A 20,310-nucleotide genomic window follows, 5' to 3' on the forward strand; every position below is an offset into this window, starting at 1 on the left:
TCCATATTTAAATCATCAGGTTCCTCTTTTCAAATCTTAGGATCCTAAGTTCATTTACAAGTCACCATTCCCATGACAACACTTCTGCCCTTCAAAAATAACACTTCATTTTTAATTGTGCTTTCAGTTACAAATTCAGCACACCACTTTTACCCACCCCAGAATAGCACAGAAGAACGTTGTCATGAAGTAGCCCTCCAAGGAAGACACTCACACACTGCTGCATTTGCATGGCAGAAAATACATGAGGCACAAATTGTCAAACACCACATGAATACCACACCCAAATAGTATTAGAAACAAACTGCAAAATCAGAGGATGCCTCATTCCAAAACAAAGATAACTCGGGAAGTCTTCTAATAGTTCAGAGGGAAAAGAATGCCATCAGATTTTGGGGTGGCCTTTATGTCTTTCAGATAACATAACTAGAGGCTATGAAACATGCAAATCAGAACTGAACTATAGAAAAACCCGGCTTTCACCCAAAAATTTCAGCAAAGCAATGTCAGTATGCCAAATACGAAAAAGTACAATTTTCTCACAAGAAGCATGATCAGGTCCGTAACTATGGCTAATAATAGCAATACTATCTTGCATTTGCAGAGCCTGGGTTCTTTTCATAGTGCTTTCCCACAATCTACGCCACCCTAGGTCTAGGGGTATCCTCTCTGCAAACCTCCAGTCCTTTCCTCTTCAGAGAGAGGGAATCAGAACAAGACAGGTCGTGATGCATGGGCCGAAGGCACCACTTTCCTTACTGGGCCGCCTGCAGTGAGTCTCCCATCACCACACTATCCAAGTTCACCCTAGGAAATTAAACCTACACTTGCTCTCTCAGAGTTGGCCAGAGACCAACACATATGGGCCTCGAAAGTCCAAAGGAAGAGAGCCTGCTGACTTGTTAGGTGAAAAACTCCATGCCAAGCTCCCGTGGCCCCCACCACTACACACACACACACACACACACACACACACACACACCGAGGCAATTCCTTCCCTCCTTTGCCAGGCAATGAAACCCCGGCAAGAACTGGTTAACAGAACCACCAAATCTCTGCCACTGTGTACAACTTGCCATGCTGCCGGCCTCTCTTGTGCCCGCTGCCCTGCCTTGGGGCACGAGTGTAGCGTGAAAGCCAACCCTCCGAAGGGATCACCAGGACCTTTTAAGGACCCCGAGGGGATCGTGCTTGCCTTCTGAAGCAATGCAGCATCCACCTCGAGGAAACTGATTCCCGGAACACACACATACGCAGGGACTCCGAGAGGGATAAAGTTTGATTTCCCTTCCTGCGCGTTCCTAGGGGGCCGAGAGAGGGCGAGGCAGCAGCCTCCTGGGGTCCTGGGGCGCTCTCCGGGGACAGTTCCTAGCAGCATGGCACTGCCACTCTCCTGACACACCGGCAGCCGCGGCAACTCAGGACGCCCCAACCCGCCCAGTGGAAGGGAGAAGGGGACAACTCGCACCCGGCTCAGTTCGGGAGCACCGGAGCAAAGCTGTCAGGAACGACGGAGGGAGGGACCGAGCCCAGAGGCGGGTCAGGGAGAGGTTCAAGTCCCGTGCCTTCCCCGCCCTGGCGTCCCTAGTCCTGCGGGAACATCCCTGCTGTCGCCCCTCCTCCTCCTCCTCCTCCTCTTCTGCCTCCCGCCCGCTCGCCCGCCCTGCCTTCCCAGCCGCCGCCGCAGGCGCTGAAGGACACGGCGGCTCCGGTGGCCCGCCACCCCGGGGCGACCGCGAGTTGAGGGAAGTCGCCGGGCGCCCCGGCCTGCCCGCGGCTCCCCACGCCGCCCCGCCCTCCCCGGAGCCGCGCTCGCTCACCGTCCGGTGCTGCTGGTGCTGCCGGTGGCGGCTGACGGCCAGCCCGGGAAAGCAGCCGGCAGTCAGCGCCCCGCAGCCGCCGGCGCCCCCGCCGCCGCCCCGGGAGCAGAGCAGCAGCAGGAGCGATCTACCTGCGGCGGCCGCCATCTCTCAACTGGAAACGGCGCTGGCCCAGGCAGCGCAGCGGACGGCCGGGGCGTGGCCAAGGCCCGCCACTCAGCCGCGGCCGGCCAACCGCAGCCCTGAGTGAAGTCTCTGAGGCGGGGCTTTGTTCGAAGCCCAATCAAAAAGCGGGAGAACCCCGGCTTCGGGCTGTCTGTCACTTGCAGAGTTACCTTACGGGCAAATTCTAGGGAACTGGTCTTTGGCACTCGAACCCTCTCTTGGAATGGAGCAGTAAGGGGTGGCAAGTTCGATCTGGCTAATCTTTACCAAGCATAGTGACATTGGGGACTAGGGGAATAGATATCTGGGCAAAGCTTGTTCGGAGTTGAGTTCTGAGCGTTCTAAGTTGTCCACATAAGCACCCAATTGGTCATATTAAGTAGGTTACTACAACTCTCGACCACATGCCTAAAGTTAGCAGCCGTAACGGATAGCATCTGGATATGACGAAACTAACCCTGAATCATAAAGTAACCCAATGACAGTGCTGTGTAACATAATGTAAGATATAATGATTGTAGCGTCGAAGTTCCAGGGTGAGTACCTGCCACTGGCCTGAGTGAACCGAACTCTACCCACATTCGAAACATGGAGTTCTTTTTCACAGCGCCTTTGTAACATTGGTATTCCTGTCTAAAAGCAACGCTGTTCATTACCATACTTGACCTTGGGTTCCTTTATTAAATAACTACAAAAACAGAAAAAGTCGACAAGTGATAAAACCGTGTAGAGATGAACCAAGTTCATCTAACTTTTGGAGGCGGGGGCCGGGGGGGGCGGGGTATCTCATTGTGTAGCCCAGGCTGGCCTGCAATACACTACATAGCCCAGGATGACCTCAAACTCACCTCGGACCTCACCATCTCCAGTGCTGGGATTGTAGGCAGGTACCATCAATCATACCCAGCATTTCGTCTTTCTTGTTCTGAGTTTTGTTTGAGATGAATTTCTCGCTATGTAACTGAGGCTTGGGCTTCAATTCCCAATCATCCTGCCTCAGCCTCCTGAGTGCTATGATTACAGGCACGAACCATCATGCCTGCCTTCGGCTGACGCTCATTCACTTTGGCTTGCCACACAGACGGGATTCTCAACCTGTGGGTCGTGACCCCTTTAAAGAGTCAGACGTCCTTTTCACAGGGGTGGCCTAAGACCATCAGAAAACACAGATATTTACATATTGATTCATAACAGTAGCAAGATTACAGTTATGAAATAGCAACTGAAATGATTTTATGGTTGGGGGGTTCCCCACGACATAAGGAACTGTACAAAAGGGTTACAGCATTAGGAAGGTTGAGAACCACTTCACAAGGAACAAGTCCACAGAGGAGGGTCCTAGATTTCCTTAGAAGACTTCCTAGCTGTTTGTTATTATGAGCCACTCAATTCTTTCAGCTCCTTATAAAATCTTGGAGGTAGGGAAACAATTTTTTTTTTTAATTCTAGTAAGTATTCTTGTAGTTTATATAGCCTTACATGAAGTTTTAAAAAGTTGTATTACTTGTTCTAATAATATTTTTTCAAGTCTGATGAAAATTGCTTTCTTGGCCAAACAGTGAAGTGAAGACTTTGGGTTAATTCTTATGCCCAGAACAGTAGGCTGATGGATTTCTCCAGGTGAGATCGCCATGCGGCTCACTCGCTGGGAAGAGCTCCATTTCCCAACACTTGGAGCCTGGGAGCCGGGGAATGCTCTCCAGCTCAACAGCTGCATGGAATAGCCCCCCATTTGGAATTCAGGACGTGGCTGGACTGTCTTCACTCACAATTGTTTTCTGCCCGTCTATATTTATCCCAACAGCATGTCATGTATTTATCCATACTGCACATGTCCCTTTCTCTCCCACTCCTCTGGGCCTTTTTACTCCATTCACCATGGATTTTAGTTTTTGGTTTTTTTTTTTCTTTTTGTTTTTCCTTTGCCAAACCTGGGGGTGGGTCAAGAGTGTTCCATCTCCATCTCTATGTTACACTTTGGGAAATCTTACTGGAATTGCCTTCCCACTGTTTTTCCAAGTCTGGAAGTTAAATATCTATCCTGCCATACTAAGATTTAGTTCTGTGCATTAAAAAATGAACCAGATTAAGCCAGGCATGGTACCATACACCTGTAATGACATAACTGGGGAAGCTGAGGCAGGAAGATTACTGTGAGTATGAGGCCAACCTGGGTTACAAAGCTAGATGTTTTGGGAAAGGACAAAGACAATTAAAATAAAATGGAAAAAAAGTCACACTCTTTTTGTTTGCTTGTTCTTTGAGACTGGGTTTCTTTTTGTGTAATACCCTCAGCTGTCCTGGAACTCACTTTGTAGACCAGGCTGACCCCAGACTCACAGAGATTCACTTGCCTCTGCCTCCCAAGTGCTGGGATTAAAAGCATAAGCCACCACACTCAGCCACACTCTTTTTAATGTACAAATTTTAATGTACAATGCCTCTAAAGCTAGAGGCATTGCTAAGAGTTCCAAATCTATTTTCCAAAATGCATCCTCCTATATCCTTGAAAATTAAATCGTTGGTGCCCTAAGTTAGGCTACATAATTAGAGGATCTGCCAACTAAACCAGGTTCGTATAATATAGGTCAAGCAACTGCTCTAAACAACTCTCCGTTATCTTCTTCCAGAAAAAAAGCAAAATGAACCTTCCCACATCGGCAAAGGACTACGTGAGCTGGTTGGTCAGGCTGACTAAGAAGTGCAGTAGCTCATCAGAAAGGAATCCTCATACCGAAGAACCCGGGAACTCACTGGTCATTCTAGAGGTGATATATTTATAAAGAAGGACACACACACTTTGTAAGATGTCAAAGATGACCTCAGTATTTTCCAATGAAGAATCGGTCAAGTATATCGGACATTAATCACTAAACAAAATATTAATCAACTTACAAAAGTCACTATCCATGAGTCAAGCACAGTGGCACACACCTGTTTCCCAGCACCTGAGAGGCTGAGGCACAAGGATCACAAGTTCAGGACAAGATTGGGATACCAAGTAAAAAACTATCTCAAAAAAAAAAAAAAAAATTGTTTCCTGTTCCCATAATGCAACACTGAGAAAGCTCAGGCAGGAAGATTGCCAAGTTTAAAGCCAACCTGGGCTACATAGACAAGACCCTATTTTACCTATTTCAAATACAAAAAATAAACAACAAACGAAAAGAATTGTCCTACGTATACGTTCACACTTTACCTTAGTCAAAAGACCAAGAAATGATGTGCTTATTCCTTATTAAAAGTGAGCTGGGCATAGTGATCCATACCTATAATCTCAGTGTTTGTGAGGTAGAGGCGGCAAGATATGGAGTTTGAGGCCAGCCTGGGCTACATGTGTCCCTGTCTCAGAAAGAAAGAAAGAAAGAAAGAAAGAAAGAAAGAAAGAAAGAAAGAAAGAAAGAAAGAAAGAAAGAGAGAGGGAGGGAAGGAGGGAGAGAGAGAGAAAGAAAGAAAGAAAGAAAGAAAGAAAGAAAGAAAGAAAGAAAGAGAGAAAGAGAGAGAGGGAGGGAAGGAGAGAGAAAAAGAGAAAGAAAGAGAGAGAAAGAAAGAAGGAAAGAAAGAAAAAACATAGCACTTCTCAGCCTTTTGGCTTGGCTGAAATCATATATAAATATAAAACTATAGCGACTACAGTACACAAGATCATTTTAAGAATTCTACCTGTAATACAGGAGCCAGTGAAATGGCTCAGCAAGCAAAGATGCTTGTGGTACAAGCCTGACAATCTGAGCTTGGTCTGGAACCCACAAAGGGTGGAGAGAGAACTAACTCTCAAAAGTTGTCATATGACCTCCATTCGTGCTCCGTGGCATGCACACATGCACACACAAGTAATAATAACAATAAATATGCAACACATTTTTTTAAACTACATATATAGGGCTGAGCATGGTGGTGCACGCCTTTAATCCCAGCACTTGAGGCAGAGGCAGGAGGATCTCTGTGAGTTCAAGGCCAGCCTGGTTCTACCTGGAACCTATCCTGATTCCAAGCTGACCAGAATGACATAGTAAGACCCTGTCTTAAAAAATATATAGATATAAGCCAGGCAGTGGTGGCGTACGCCTTTAAGCCCAGCATTCAAGAGGCAGAGACAGATGGATCTTTGTGAGTTTGAGGCCAACCTGGTCTATAGAGTGAGTTCCAGGACAGGCTCCAAAACCCTGCCTCAAAACAACAACAAAAAAGAATATATATATATATATATATATATATATATATATATATATATTGAATTATATGTAATTAATTATATATAAAATTATATGTTATATAATTCAGGTGGTGATTCTAAAGGAATAAACATGGAAACACATTGCCTTAGGGAAGTTTTGAGGGACACCTGCTCTTTTGAGTAATTTAAATTGTTCCCACCTGCATATTAATTTTATAATTTAAAAGCATGGTCATTAAAATACACATGGTTGCACAACTGTTTCAATGCCAACCTTTAAAAACAGGTTGCTTTTTTTTTTAAAGCTAAAACTAATCAGAGCATACTTCCTGGTGCAGGGAACTTTAACCAGTTTCCCTACTAAAATGCACACTGCAGTCAGCTCCCAGCCATGACTCAACCCAATGGAATATTTACCTAAGGGTTCCAGAACAGGTAGGGTGGACAGGTGAAGCACACACACACACTGATGCGAGCCAGCAGGCACGAAAGGAATCTCCTCGGAGCTTTGGGGGCTGTGTTTCCTGATTCCCTGATAATGTTTTTATTATCTGAGTGGTTTCAGCAGTTCTGAGTGAACAGGAAAGAGAACGTTTAAAAGCAGGACAAAAGGAAAGGGTGTAGCCTTCAGATAGTTATAGGGAGCCACAGCCCAGCCCTATTTGCTTTTTATTTTTGCTTCACTCTCTGTTCCCGTGAGCACCCCCTTTCCATGCTCTTCGCTGTTGGTTCTTCTTCCTCTGGCAGCTCATCTGCATAGTAAACATTTCTACTCAGCCTAGTTGAGAAAGACTCAACGACTCTTAAAGCGTCTCCTCCATACATCTCTATATAAGTATTATGTGTCATAATATGTTCTGTCTTTTCCTCTGTGTACCCATTTTCACTTCATTTACATACATACACACTCATGTTCTCCTTGTTTTTTTTTTTTCCTCTATTTCCTCCAATACTCCCACTTGCCCCGACTCTAACACAGACCCTCTCCAGGTCAGAAATAGACTTACACATCCCTCTAAAAAACATCTGTTAGGGGGAGGTGCATGCCCTGATTTCCCAAGGACGACTGACTTCATATTTTATAACTCAGTGACCCTGTGGTCTATTATTTTCTGTCAGGAACATGTACTCTGCCATCTTTTCTTTCGTGTGCAGAACCCCAAGAAAACACTGAGTTGAGAAGGGCAGGACTTGGTCCAGTAGGATTGCCTTTGTTCGTGTTTCTCACGATCCAAGAGACCAGTAGCAAATGTTTAAGCTATCTTTCTGTGTTGGGTTGACTTGTGGCCTCCTCCTGCAGTCTTTGATATTTATTAGACTTTTGGATCTAGAAAGTCTTTTGTCTCTATCTGGAGTGATCCAAGTTCTTAATTTTGTACTCAAATATAGCACACCTCCTAAGCACACAGGAATTCGGCTCACATGTTTATGAAACCCAGCACCATCCAGAGTAATAAAAAAAGATTGGACTGACCTATAACAGAATTCCTAACGGTAAAGTGTCTCCCTTGCTTAGCAGTCCCTTCTCCAGAGATCTCTTCCCCATACCCTGAACTCACCTCAAAACAGCTCCACCTTTTTACATCTGCTGTCCCTGTAGCCACCTGTGCTATTGGGAGTTGAATATAAGCACAGCCTTTTCTGAAAGTAAATGTCTAGGTAGAACTTAAGTCTCCTTTTTGCAAGCTCCCATAATTTGCTGCTGACTTTCCATCCTGGTTGCTGGTACTGCAGCTGAGCTGGTCTGATAGTGTGGTAACAGTCTGCAATCATCATTAGGCCTTTTGCTTTGCTTGACACAGGGTCGAACGTAGCCCAGGATAACCACACACTTGCTAGCATTGTTGATAGGAGTCACTACGCCCAGCTCTCACTAGACCTGCTTGATCAGGATAACTTGGCCGACTGGGCCACAGTACCCTCACAATTCTAAGTGTATTCTGTCACAGCATTGCTTACCTCACTGCCTTTGCGCTACAGTGCTCTTCCAGGTTAGGAGCTGCCAATCTGGCAAGTCAACTGAAGCTAATTCTAGACAATGTCAGTTGTTCCTTCAACTGTCTGTTCTTCACGTTTTAATTTATAGACACCTCCGGCGGTAATATCTGAAAGAACTGCACGAAGCAGAGCAGTCTAGAAGAGCCTTCTTGGGCTGGTTCCTAGCCACATGAACCTGCCTGCCTCAAGGTGAGATACATCTTTAATATTATGCTGAGTTTGGCCCAAATTTCAGCTCCTCTGAATCTAAACGAAGTTACTGTCAAACTACTATATTTCTCCTTACTTTTGATAGAACATACACCGTCATTATCTGATCTGATTTCCGAGGGGAACCAGGAAGGCTCTGGGCCACGGGCTGCAGCCGGTGGGAAGCAGGAGGTGGAGGAAGTTGTGGGCGGGAGCGCGGGCCTTGCTGAACAACAGGTGCACAGGCAGCTCTTTAAATTTAGCCACTGTCCTTGGCATCTTGTCTCCCAGCCGTCACTTACGGCAACCACTGCTGATTTGGAAAGGATAATAGAAGGGATCGTATTTATTAAAAGACAAAAGAGGAGGAGAATTAATTTTATAAAAAAAAAAAAAAAAAACAAAAACCTAGCCTAAGGAACAAAAACACTGACCATAGAAACTATACACAATTAAAAGGAATTAAAGAGGAAGGAAATTATTTAAAGAGATACTAATCATTAGCAAATCATTCTTAATTAAGTACTTTAAGAGGCATTCTTAGCTGCCAAAATGTGGGAGCAAAATCACCTAAACTTTGGAAGGAGGCTCAGAGAGGAATTAGGAGTAATTCAGAGTTTGGAGACAAGAGGAGGGAAATGACTCGGATAGCTGCAATGCATCCATCATCCCACCAGCCAGGCAGTCAACTGAGTGCTCACCTGATAGGAGAGATAGGCATGGACACAAATTTTTCGTTCCTTATACCACCTATTTATTTTCCTGAGATATTCATTGAACTCTCCTAAGCTTTACTCTGAAATTGGACCAGTTTTCCCACCTAGCATTTATCCATCGTTGAAAAGAATGAAAAAAAAAACCTCACTCTTTTCCTCCTTGGCAGCTTGGGGACCACTGCGATCATGAATGACCAGGAAGTTCATGACTGCCATCTGCTTCAGAGGAAACAAGTGGTCATTGATGTCCTTCCCCCTGGGACAGAAATTTGGGAAACGCTAGCCAAAATGTATCAAACCACACCAGATGTCTTCTCTGCAGAAGCCTCTTTGGTCGTGGCAAGATGACTGGGCTTCGGCATAAACTATGATTCTTTGGATGATGCAAAGGACAATGAGCCTAAAGACAGGCTTGCAAGGCATGGCCTTTAGTGAGCGAAAACGAGGCTGTGTCTGCTCCGAGGTCTGGTTGAGGAGAAGGGTTTTTCTTGTAGATATGAGGGGGAGTTCAGCCAGCATCTAGAAGGGTCCATACTGAACCAGACCATGGGAGGAGAGAGAGAGAGAAGAGGGGGGAGAGAGGGAGGGAGAGAGAAAGAGAAGAGAGGGAGAAGAGGGGACAGGGCAAGAGAAGGGACCAGAAGCCAAGAGTGGTGGAGAGAGAGAGAGAGAGAGAGAGAGAGAGAGAGAGAGAGAGAGAGAGAGAGAGAGAGAGAGAGAGAATGAAGAACCCAAGAGCTTGCATGGCAGAAAAGGTTGGATTATATAGGAATCCCAAACTGGGGGAGGGAAGCCCAGGAGAGGTTTAGAGTGGGGGCGGGGTGAGACGTGTGGGAGGAGCCACCGGTACTGAGTGAGACTTGTCCCGGGTTTCTTTGGGACCTAATATATGAGAAGAAAAAGACCTCCAGAAACAGAGACAGGAAAGCACGCACAGGAGGAAGGTCTGGGGACCTGCAAAGGCCAGTGTTGGTGTTGGCAGAAAGCAAGCAGAGACAGGCTACCGCGAAGGGAGTAGAGATTCTGCTGTGACTTGATCAGCTGTGATGGTGCCAATTTATAAGGAGAGAGCTAATAAACTAAAAGCTTGCGTGTTTCAAAAAAAATAAATAAAAAAAGAGAGACAAAAGAATGAAAAAAATCTCTAGAATGTTCTTTGAGCATTAACACAGCATAAATTTAAAGCATACTATTAATGTAATAATCACCCCATCCAACATTACTCAAGACATTAAAAAAATTACAGGTTTTTTGTTTTCCTTGCTTGGTGTGTTCACTGTTGTTTTGTTTTGCTGTTAGTTTTGTGTTAACAGAGTACAATTCTATTAAAATAACTTTAACTATTCCACCTTTCAGAAGACAAACTAAAGTGGAGACTCAGAAAAGGATAAGAAGACATAGTGGCTGGATGTGATGGCACCTAGAGTCCCTGAACTTGAGAGTTCAAGACCTGCCCAGACACATGGTGATTTCTAAGCCAGCCTGAGCTGTACAAAGAGACTCTGCCTCTCAAAACTGAAACCTAAACAAAAAGCACCATACGATTTTTTTTTCATATCTTGCTTTCTTAAAATGTCTTTCTGAAGGCCAGGCATCAGTGGCACCCGCCTTTAATCCCGGCATTCGGGAGGCAGAGCCAGGCGGGGCTCTGTGAGTTCGAGGCCAGCCTGATCTACAAAACAAGCTCCAGGACAGGTACCAAAACTACACAGAGAAACCCTGTCTCGAGGGGGAAAAAAAATCTTCCTGAAGTTTAACCAGGGGTCTTCGGTGGATCCAGTCCCAAAGGGAGACAACTCAGAGGGTGAAATGCTTTCCAGGTAAACATGAGGACCTCGGGTTGATACCCAGAACCCATGTTTTTTAAAAATATGAGCATGGTGGTGCACACTTATAATCACAGCCTTCCCGGGGTGAATGAAGGGAGGCAGAGACAAGAGGAGCCCTGGGCTTGCTGATTTAGCCTAGCTGAATCATCGAATTCCAGGTCAGTTGAGAAACTCTTGTCACCCTGAGGAACAGGACCCATGGTTGATCTCTGACCTAGACACACACACACACACACACACACACACACACACACACACACACACACATTCCCATCCTCTCACAAAAGGGAAAACAGGAATTCTAATAAACCTTTTTGTTTGTTGCAGTATTACAATAACAACAACATAGTAATTCCGTTCCTGGGGCCATTTACTCAAAAGCAGTATGTTTTGAACTACTAAGGCTGCTTAAGCACCATTAAGAGCACTGGGATGATGGATTCCAAAAAGCTGCTGGCCAAAACACACAAAGAATTCTTGCAAACCAGGAAGAAAAATGGGCAAAAGACTTGAATAGATACTTTACAAAAGAGGACTTCTAACCACCCAGAGAACAAGAGGAAGTCATTTGACTTCATTACCAACCAATTAGATACAAACTAACCCCACAGTGCAGGAGAGCTTCCAGCCCACCAAAAGGGATCAGATGAGAGAGATAGAGAAGATGCTAAGTTTTGACAAGAATCTGGAATAATTACAATGTTTATATGTCAGCAGGAGTTACATGCTGGTACAGCCTCTGACACCAGAAAACAGATTATGTGAATCAACTGAACAGAGATGGTAGGATATAAAGAATTAACGAGGGCCCCCTTTTCTGGGTTTTAATAATCCCAGTAGATTTCCTTTGTTTGCTCGGACTTAGGAGTCATGACTGTCTCTAGTACTTATGCCAGCATCCATCAGTTTTCTTTCTATCTCTTCAATGACAAAGCTATTTATAGCTAGGCAGGGGCGTGGCTCAGCTTGTGGAGTACTTAAACCTAGTATGTTGGAGGCCTTGGGTACGATTTCCGGCACTGCATAAACTGACTGGGAGTGGGCCAGGCTCGTGTTACTGGGAGAGGACTGTGGAGGTAAGGATTTTGAGATTAAAATTATACAACTGTTCAAAATGTTTTTATTCATTTTTTTAAATTTCATATAATATATTTTGATCATATTCTTTCCCCTCTCCCAACCCCTCCCAGATCCTCTCCCACCTCCCTACCCACCCAACTTCATGTTCTTTCTCTTAAAAAACAAATAAACACATACACACGAGAGAGAGAGAGAGACAGAGACAGAGACAGAGACAGAGACAGAGAGACAGAGAGAGAACCCAAAACATGGAATCTGATTTGGATACATCAAGTACTCCTGAGCATGGGACCTGTACAACTTCACATATTGGCTTTTAAAAACAGATATGAATAATAAGGACCTTGCAAACAATGTACCTGTCATTTGATTGACTCTCCTCCTCCTCACCGCCACCACTACCACCCTCTGCCATGGATGTTTTGTCCAGAAACAAGGACTAACTTAGTAAGAAAACTAGACTGGATGGACACGGATACTGCACTCTGTGCTTTTGTCCAGCTTGGCTCGTTCACCCTCACCAGCGTTAGAATGCAAGTATTCCTCTTTCTATATGGAGAAACTGAGGTAACTAAGTATCCAAACTCAAGGTCCCTAGCTGCCACATCGGCAACACAGGCTGCCTTTCTGGAAGCCATGCTCTCAGAAGACAGTCCAATATAATTCTCTTCAAGCTACAGTGTAGCAGGGCCTCTTCTTTTCAGTGCCTGGGAATGAACCCGGTACTTTACATGCTAAGCACATGCTCTCCCACTGAGCCACACCCACAGTCCTAGCAATGCCCGTTTGCTCCCCAGGACATGCAGTTTACAGTGGAGGGAAAACTCAACATAGATGGTCTGAGCTGAACAAGACTTCAAAGGCTCTCTCATCCGGGCTCTCTGGCCACAGAGAACTCATTGAGACCTGAGCACACAACTGCCTTTCTGTGGGCCACGGGGCTGCTCAATAGAAGGGCAGGACTGAAAGCCAAGGTTCCTGTCTCTTTCCCTACACCACAAAATCTGCCCCTCCCACATCCTCGTCCTTCAGGTGAGCACTGGTATAGGGTCCAAAGTGCTTGTTGACTCCAAATGGAGCGGCCACGGTGGCACTGGAAGGATGGGTCACTCGGGCAATAAATGCCAATGGCTTCCACTTCCTGATCTGTATTCAGGGTCGCTTCCAGGTGCACACAGGCAGGCGCTGTGTGCTGGGCTGGAAAGGCCCTTGTATTTTCAGCCCACTTCTCTGCATTAGCTCTGTCTTGACACCAAACAAAAGTTTGCTGACATAGTTTGCTCCTTTGGTCTGGAACACGGGAAGTCCCTGTTAAAATAGCAATGGACTGGCTGTCTAACTAAATAAAAGCTTGCCAATACCGTTGCTGGACTTTATTTATGGAATCAGCACTTTTCTGCTGGGAAAGTCCCTAAGGAGTGCCTTTATTGAGACTGTCGTGGTAGGATCAGATGGTGTGGGATGAAGGGTGGGGTGGGTAGAGGGAGGAGGGGCCATTGCCGGATGAAGTTTTAGAATACCCTGGGAAGGTGGAAAGAATAGAAAGGAAGAAAGAGTAGGAGAGAAACAGGGAAATAAGGGAGCACCTCTGTGCACCTTGCAGAATGGAACACAGATTTCTTCTTCTTCTTCTTCTTCTTCTTCTTCTTCTTCTTCTTCTTCTTCTTCTTCTTCTTCTTCTCCTCCTCCTCCTCCTCCTCCTCCTCCTCCTCCTCCTCCTCCTCCTCCTCTTCCTCCTCCTCCTTCTTCTCTTTCTTCTCTCCTCCTCCTCCTTCTCCTTCTCCCCCTCCTCCTCCTGCTCTTCCTCCTTCTGTCCCCTTCTAAGCCAAAGGACCATCATGATGGACTGCCCTGCTTGCCAAGCTTACTCTTGCTATTGTTTTTGTTGTTGTTTGTTTGTTTGTTTTGTTTTATTTTGTTTTTCATTTTGAGAGAGTCTTGCTGTGTAACTCTGGCTGGCCTCAAACTAACAGAAATCTGTCTGCCTCTGCCTCCTAAGTGCTGGAGTGAAAGGCGTGACCCAGCGCCAGAGATTTGGCTCAGTGGGTAAGCAACACTTGTTGCTCTTTTAGTGGACCCAGGCTCAACTCCCAGCACCCGCATGGTGGCTCACAACTATCTGTAACTCCAGTTCCAGGGGTTCTGGTACTGTCTTCTGACTTTGGTGGGCACCAGGCACACATGCAAGCAATATATTCATACACATAAAATAATAACATTTTAAAAAATAAAATAAAGGCATATGCCACCAATCCCTGCCCAGGGTCACTCTTCTTTTCCCAAGACTGTCAAAGAGGAAGAGAAGAGAAGAAATTCTCAGTGCCTGACTATAGCCTGCAGCTCACTGAGACCCGCTCTGTACAGTCTCTGGTATCCCAGGAATCTCAGTGCATGAGACATCACCATCCCAACGTACAAGTGAGAAAACTAAGGGTCATAGGAGCTGAAATCCTTTCCCTGGTTCACATGCCTAAGAGCTCACTCTGAGAGACTAAGAACTAAGTCCAGACTGCATCAAAAAGAGGTCTTCTATCCATGCTGGCTCACCCTACCACACCCCCTTCAGAAAAAAAATGCTTCCCAGAGTCTGTGAGTTCTCTCTGTCTCTCTCCTTCTTCCTCCCTCCCTCTTTCTTAATAGTTCCATATTCTTATTTATGGCAATCGCTATGCTTTACTATGAGACATTGACCTTCACCGATCTAATTTATCAGATGTAAGGTTGGTGTTTCATTTGTAAGTGGGCCATCTGGCAGGCAGCATATGGAAACAGACCCTTTGACAAGGTCAGGAGAATGTTAAATCTGTAATTTAAAGAAGTTTTCTAAGCCAAGGAAGGGCGTGTGGCAAAGTACTTACTCAGCATGTGTAAGGCCCTGGGTTTGATCTCCAACACCAACAAATAGGTAAGTGATTCTTCTAAACTCTGAAAGAAACACTGTCAATGATAATACCGGGGGGGGGGGCAGCAATTATCAAGGCGTTGCCCTGTGTGCCATGTGAATATTACCTTATAACACCTTGCTTAATCCTCACAGTTCTCCTCTGAGGAAAATACTCTACCAGGCTCCATTTTTTTTTTAACTGATGAGAAAAATAAAACACTGGGGAGTGATTTGCTAGAGGTCTGTTACTGTTAAGTAATAGAGTCCATCCATGGATGCACGCAGACACCAAAGGCTACACGGTGAACCTGGACTTGATCCTGTAGACGCCACAGTGTAGAGCCTTATACAAGTAGCTCAGAGGTAACCACCCTGAGCCCGCACAGGCTCCAGAGGAATGAATGAGTGAAAATCATATCTCTGGGGCTTGAGAGAGATGGCTGATGATGAGGTGAGAATGTGTTCTGAACTTGCAGGGAGTCAGGTTTGGTTCCCAGAAGTCACATTGGAAAGAACTGATTCCTGGAAGGTGTCCTTTGACACCCCCCCCCATGTGCACTGTGGCATGTGTGTGCACACTTTCACATAAAATAATAATAATAATAAGCCTTTATCCTGTGAGAGCAATAGGCTTCACAAACATCCAAAGTTGCAGTCTGGGGCTGGAGAGTTGGCTCAGCCGTTAAGAACACTTGCAAAGGAGCTGAATTTGGCCCCTAGCACTCACATTGAGGCTTTCAGTTCCAGTTCGAGGGGATCCAATGCCCTCTTCTGGCCTCCGAGGGCACCAGACACAACTAGTACAACTGTACGTGGTACACATACATACATACATGTAGACAAACGTTCGTACACATTAGAGAATAAATCTTTTTAAAGTTGTAGTTCAGTCTGTTCACATGCATCTTCCTCCTTATGTTGGAGAGTACAGGATAGTATTGGCGTAAAGCATAGTCAGCTCACAGTTCTAACTTCAGGATCTGCTGGCAACCAGTGTGTGTGACTGACTGTCGAAGTCCACCCAACCAAGAGCATAGGATCCAGACACCTGGAGAAATGTGTTTGCCCTTCACTGCCATCAAAAACTAGTAACCTACTGAAGAAATAAGCAGATAAGCTGCTGAAGAAAAGTGTGAGGGAGACAGACACGCAACAAAACCACCCCTTCATCTGTCCCTTCAAAAGAAATCTAAGTCCAGGGTGGCAGTGCCTGCCTGTGACCCCAGCGATCGAGAGGCCGAGGCAGGAGGATTGCTATAAATTCAAGGCCAGCTTCAGCTCTATAGGGAGTTCCAGGCCAGCCTCACTATAGAATGAGACCCTGTCCCAAGCAAACAAAAAACAATAACAAAAAGAAGTCTAAAGTTTATCTAGAAACTTCCCTCAAAGGGGAAAAACAATAGTGCCAAAGCCTCTTGTGACACATACACCATAGCCTCTTGTGACACACACACCATAGCCTCTTGTGACACACACCATAGCCTCTTGTGACACACTCACCATAGCCTCTTGTGACACACACCATAGCCTCTTGTGACACACTCACCATAGCCTCTTGTGACACACTCACCATAGCCTCTTGTGACACACACCATAGCCTCTTGTGACACACTCACCATAGCCTCTTGTGACACACACACCATAGCCTCTTGTGACACACACATCACAGCCTCTTGTGACACACACACCATAGCCTCTTGTGACACACTCACCATAGCCTCTTGTGACACACACCATAGCCTCTTGTGACACACTCACCATAGCCTCTTGTGACACACTCACCATAGCCTCTTGTGACACACACATCACAGCCTCTTGTGACACACTCACCACAGCCTCTTGTGACACACACATCACAGCCTCTTGTGACACACTCACCACAGCCTCTTGTGACACACTCACCACAGCCTCTTGTGACACACTCACCACAGCCTCTTGTGACACACACATCACAGCCTCTTGTGACACACTCACCACAGCCTCTTGTGACACACTCACCATAGCCTCTTGTGACACACACATCACAGTCTCTTGTGACACACACATCACAGCCTCTTGTGACACACACACCATAACCTCTTGTGACACACTCACCATAGCCTCTTGTGACACACACCATAGCCTCTTGTGACACACTCACCATAGCCTCTTGTGACACACACCATAGCTTCTTGTGAGACACTCACCATAGCCTCTTGTGACACATACACCATAGCCTCTTGTGACACACACATCACAGCCTCTTGTGACACACACACACCATAAAGAGTGTTGGAAGCGGTTTTAGACCTAGAATCTGAGCCTAGATCTAGACTCTGCAATCTGTGAGATCTTAGGTTCACAATCTGCAAAAAGATCTCAGGTCACACAATCTGTAAAAAGAGAAATTCAGCTCTCCAGGTTGTGGTGACTCTCAACTTCCCTGATGCTGTGACCTTTAATACAGGTCCCCACGTTGTGCTGCCCCCCCCCCCCCGCCAACAACCATAAAATTATTTTCATTGCTACTTCATAATTGCAATGTTGATACTGTTATGAATCATAATGTAAACAGCCGATATGCAGAATATCTGATGGGTGATCCCCGTGAAAGGCTCATTTGACCCTCAAAGGGTCGTGACCCACAGGTGGAGAGCCACTGTTGAAAAGGAAGAGGGAGGGTGTTGTGAAATATCCTTTACACTGTGTGACTATATGTCACGGTGATTGGCTTCATAAAAAAGCTAAAGGGCCAATAGCCAGGCAGGATTTTCGAGGCAGCGAGAACGGTGGGAAGAAGAAGGCTGGATGGAGGGGAGACGCCGGGAGTCGCCAGACCCACAGAGAGGAAGCAGACGGGCAGTTCAGAGTAAAGGTAATGAAGCCACGAGACAAAGAGTAGATGGATAAAAATGGGTCAGTTTAAGTTATAAGAGCTAGTTAGGCTTCTTCTTCGGGAAAACACCAAATGGCGGACGACGCCGGTGCAGGGGGAGGGCTCGAGGACCCGGGGCCCAGGACTAGGAGGCTGTGGTGTCTTCTGCAGAGGATTCAGCAGCAGCCTTAGGGGGCCATGGTCGTGGTCGAGGCCGTGGCCGTGGTCGAGGCCTCGGGACTCGTGGAGGTAAAGCCAAAGACAAGGAGGGGATCCCTGTCACCAAGCTGGGCCGCCTGGTCAAGGACATGAAGATCAAGTCCCTGGAGGAGATCTACCTGTTCTCCCTGCCCATTAAGGAATCCGGGATTATTTTTTCCCTGGGCGCATCCCTAAAGGATGAGTTCTGAAGATCATGCCAGTGCAGAAGCAGACTCAGGCTGGCCAGCGGACCAGGTTCAAGGCTTTTGTCGCTATTGGGGACTACAATGGTCATGTTGGTCTTGGTGCGAAGTGCTCCAAGGAGGTAACCACTGCCATCCGAGGGGCCATAATCTTGGCCAAGCTGTCCATTGTCCCTGTGCGGAGAGGCTACTGGGGGAACAAGATTGTCACAGCCCCACACTGTTCCATGCAAAGTGACAGGCCGCTGTGGCTCTGTGTTGGTGCGTCTCATCCCTGCCCCCAGAGACACTGGCATCGTCTCTGCTCCTGTGCCCAAGAAGTTACTGATGATGGCCGGTATTGATGACTGCTACACGTCAGCCAGGGGCTGCACTGCCACCCTGGGCAACTTTGCCAAGGCCACCTTTGATGCCATCTCCAAGACCTACAGCTACCTGCCCCCCGGCCTCTGGAAAGAGACTGTGTTCACCAAGTCTCCTTACCAGGAATTCACTGACCATCTTGTGAAAACCCACACCAGAGTGTCTGTTCAGAGGACCCAGGCTCCAGCTGTGGCCACCACATAAGGGTTTTTATACAAGAAAAATAAAGTGAATTAAATCTGTTGCTTTTTTTTTTTTTTTTTTTTTTTTTTAAAGAGCTAGTTAGTAACAAATCTAAGCTATCGGCCAAACTTTCATAGTTAATAATAAATATCTGTTTGTTTGTTTGTTTGTTTGTTTTGTGAGCTGGTGGCCCAAAGAAAAATCTGTCTGCAGGAGGTGAGAGGAAGGAAGAGAGAGAGGGAGAGGATGAAAGAACACTAAACTGTGTGGCATCCTAAAATATATTACCTTAATTAGAAGCATGGATGCTGTATTTAAAAGGTTTCTTCACCTGTGAGTGTGTTATCAGAAAAAAAAAATACAAAGGAATTAACTCTGTACTCATTTGGGGCCTACCTTTTTGTTAAGGCAGTGGTTCTCAACTTTCCTAACGCTGAAACCCTTTAATACAGTTCTTCATGCTGTGCTGACCCCCACAGGATCTCACTTTTTAGCCTAGGCTAATGTAGAACGCATTATGTAGCTTAGGAAGGCCTCACACTCATAGCAATCCTCCTGCCTCTGCCTATCAAATGCTGGGATTACAAGTTTGAGGCACCATCTTCTGAAAAAAAATTATAATTAAGAAAGTCTGCATGAGCTTTACATCCCTTCTCAGCAGGGCAAGATGCTCACACCTCTGAAGGCGAATGAACGCCTGGGAAGGACCATGCGTCAACTGACGCTGTGAGAACAACTTCTCCTTGGGTTGTATCTGTGGGGCTTTTCATTCGGTGGGAAGCCCCTTGGTTTCGGAGTTTTGACTGGTCTCATCATCCGCACTTACAGGGCTGGCCACAGATGTTTTAAACGTAAAACAATAAATGCCCATACCCCGTTCTCTTCTATTTTTCCTCTTCCCCTGGTCTATTTTAAGAACTTGGAATGGACCATGCTACCTCTGAGACTGGCACATCCGACTATTCAACCCACCGAGGCGAGGCGCCGAGCTTTCCAGCTTGCTGATTCACACCTCCGAGCGAAAAGATGATTGTTGCTAACTTCTCACCGCGTCTTTCTCTTTCCTTGATCCCTGGTGAGTTCAGCTAACCAAGATCCTTTTATATTACACAAATAAATATTAAAAGAGATGAAACAACAATGTTCATAAAGAATTTCAATTTGAGCTTTTCTTTAGGTAAGTAAAAAACAAAACTGAATTATTCTGCCAGCCTATATGAAACATTAACTGAACTAGTATTAGGCAGAGTCTTATAGCTTTAGGCTGACGGCATTTTTATGAACTTCAGTGATTTCATCCTGCAGCCTAATGGCAGGATCAATGTGCAAAGGGTAAGGAGGTTGAGACTTTGTTTTCGAGTCTAACTCTAGCTCTTGAGTACCTCTTTCCTCCTCATTGTCTATCATTACTTAGACTCTCCGTTTTTCTAGTAAAACAGAACGATTTCATAAAAACTGTAAGCAGTGAATAAGGAAGGGGATGCAACAGAAATTTTGGCAACTAACATGCTCATGTGTCTCTCCTGAAACACTGACTAATGTGACATGTCTGTAGAGATACAATTATAAAGGACACATGGTAGATTGTTTGCTTGAGAGGGCCATGAAGCTGAGTGGTAGAGCACTTGCCCAGCCCCTGTGAGAACCT

The 20,310-nt window shown here is 45.8% G+C and overlaps 1 protein-coding gene and 1 pseudogene across 2 annotated transcripts in view; one reads left to right on the plus strand and one right to left on the minus strand.

Moving 5' to 3' along the window:
• The window catches only part of Mcu (mitochondrial calcium uniporter), a 175,926-nt gene extending 173,935 nt beyond the window's left edge, over nt 1-1,991 (minus strand). For both annotated transcript variants that reach the window (XM_028892441.1, XM_028892440.1), the window contains exon 1: nt 1,821-1,991. In XM_028892441.1, coding sequence (XP_028748274.1) covers nt 1,821-1,967 — 147 coding nt within the window. In that variant the 5' untranslated portion in view covers nt 1,968-1,991. The remainder of the gene's footprint in view (nt 1-1,820) is intronic.
• Nucleotides 1,992-17,805: 15,814 nt separating this feature from the next.
• On the plus strand, nt 17,806-18,683 carry LOC114708901 (annotated as a pseudogene).
• The last annotated feature ends 1,627 nt before the right edge of the window (nt 18,684-20,310 follow it).

Source organism: Peromyscus leucopus, chromosome 16_21 (genome assembly GCF_004664715.2).
Source record: "Peromyscus leucopus breed LL Stock chromosome 16_21, UCI_PerLeu_2.1, whole genome shotgun sequence".
In the NCBI taxonomy this organism is placed as follows: Eukaryota; Metazoa; Chordata; class Mammalia; order Rodentia; family Cricetidae; genus Peromyscus; species Peromyscus leucopus.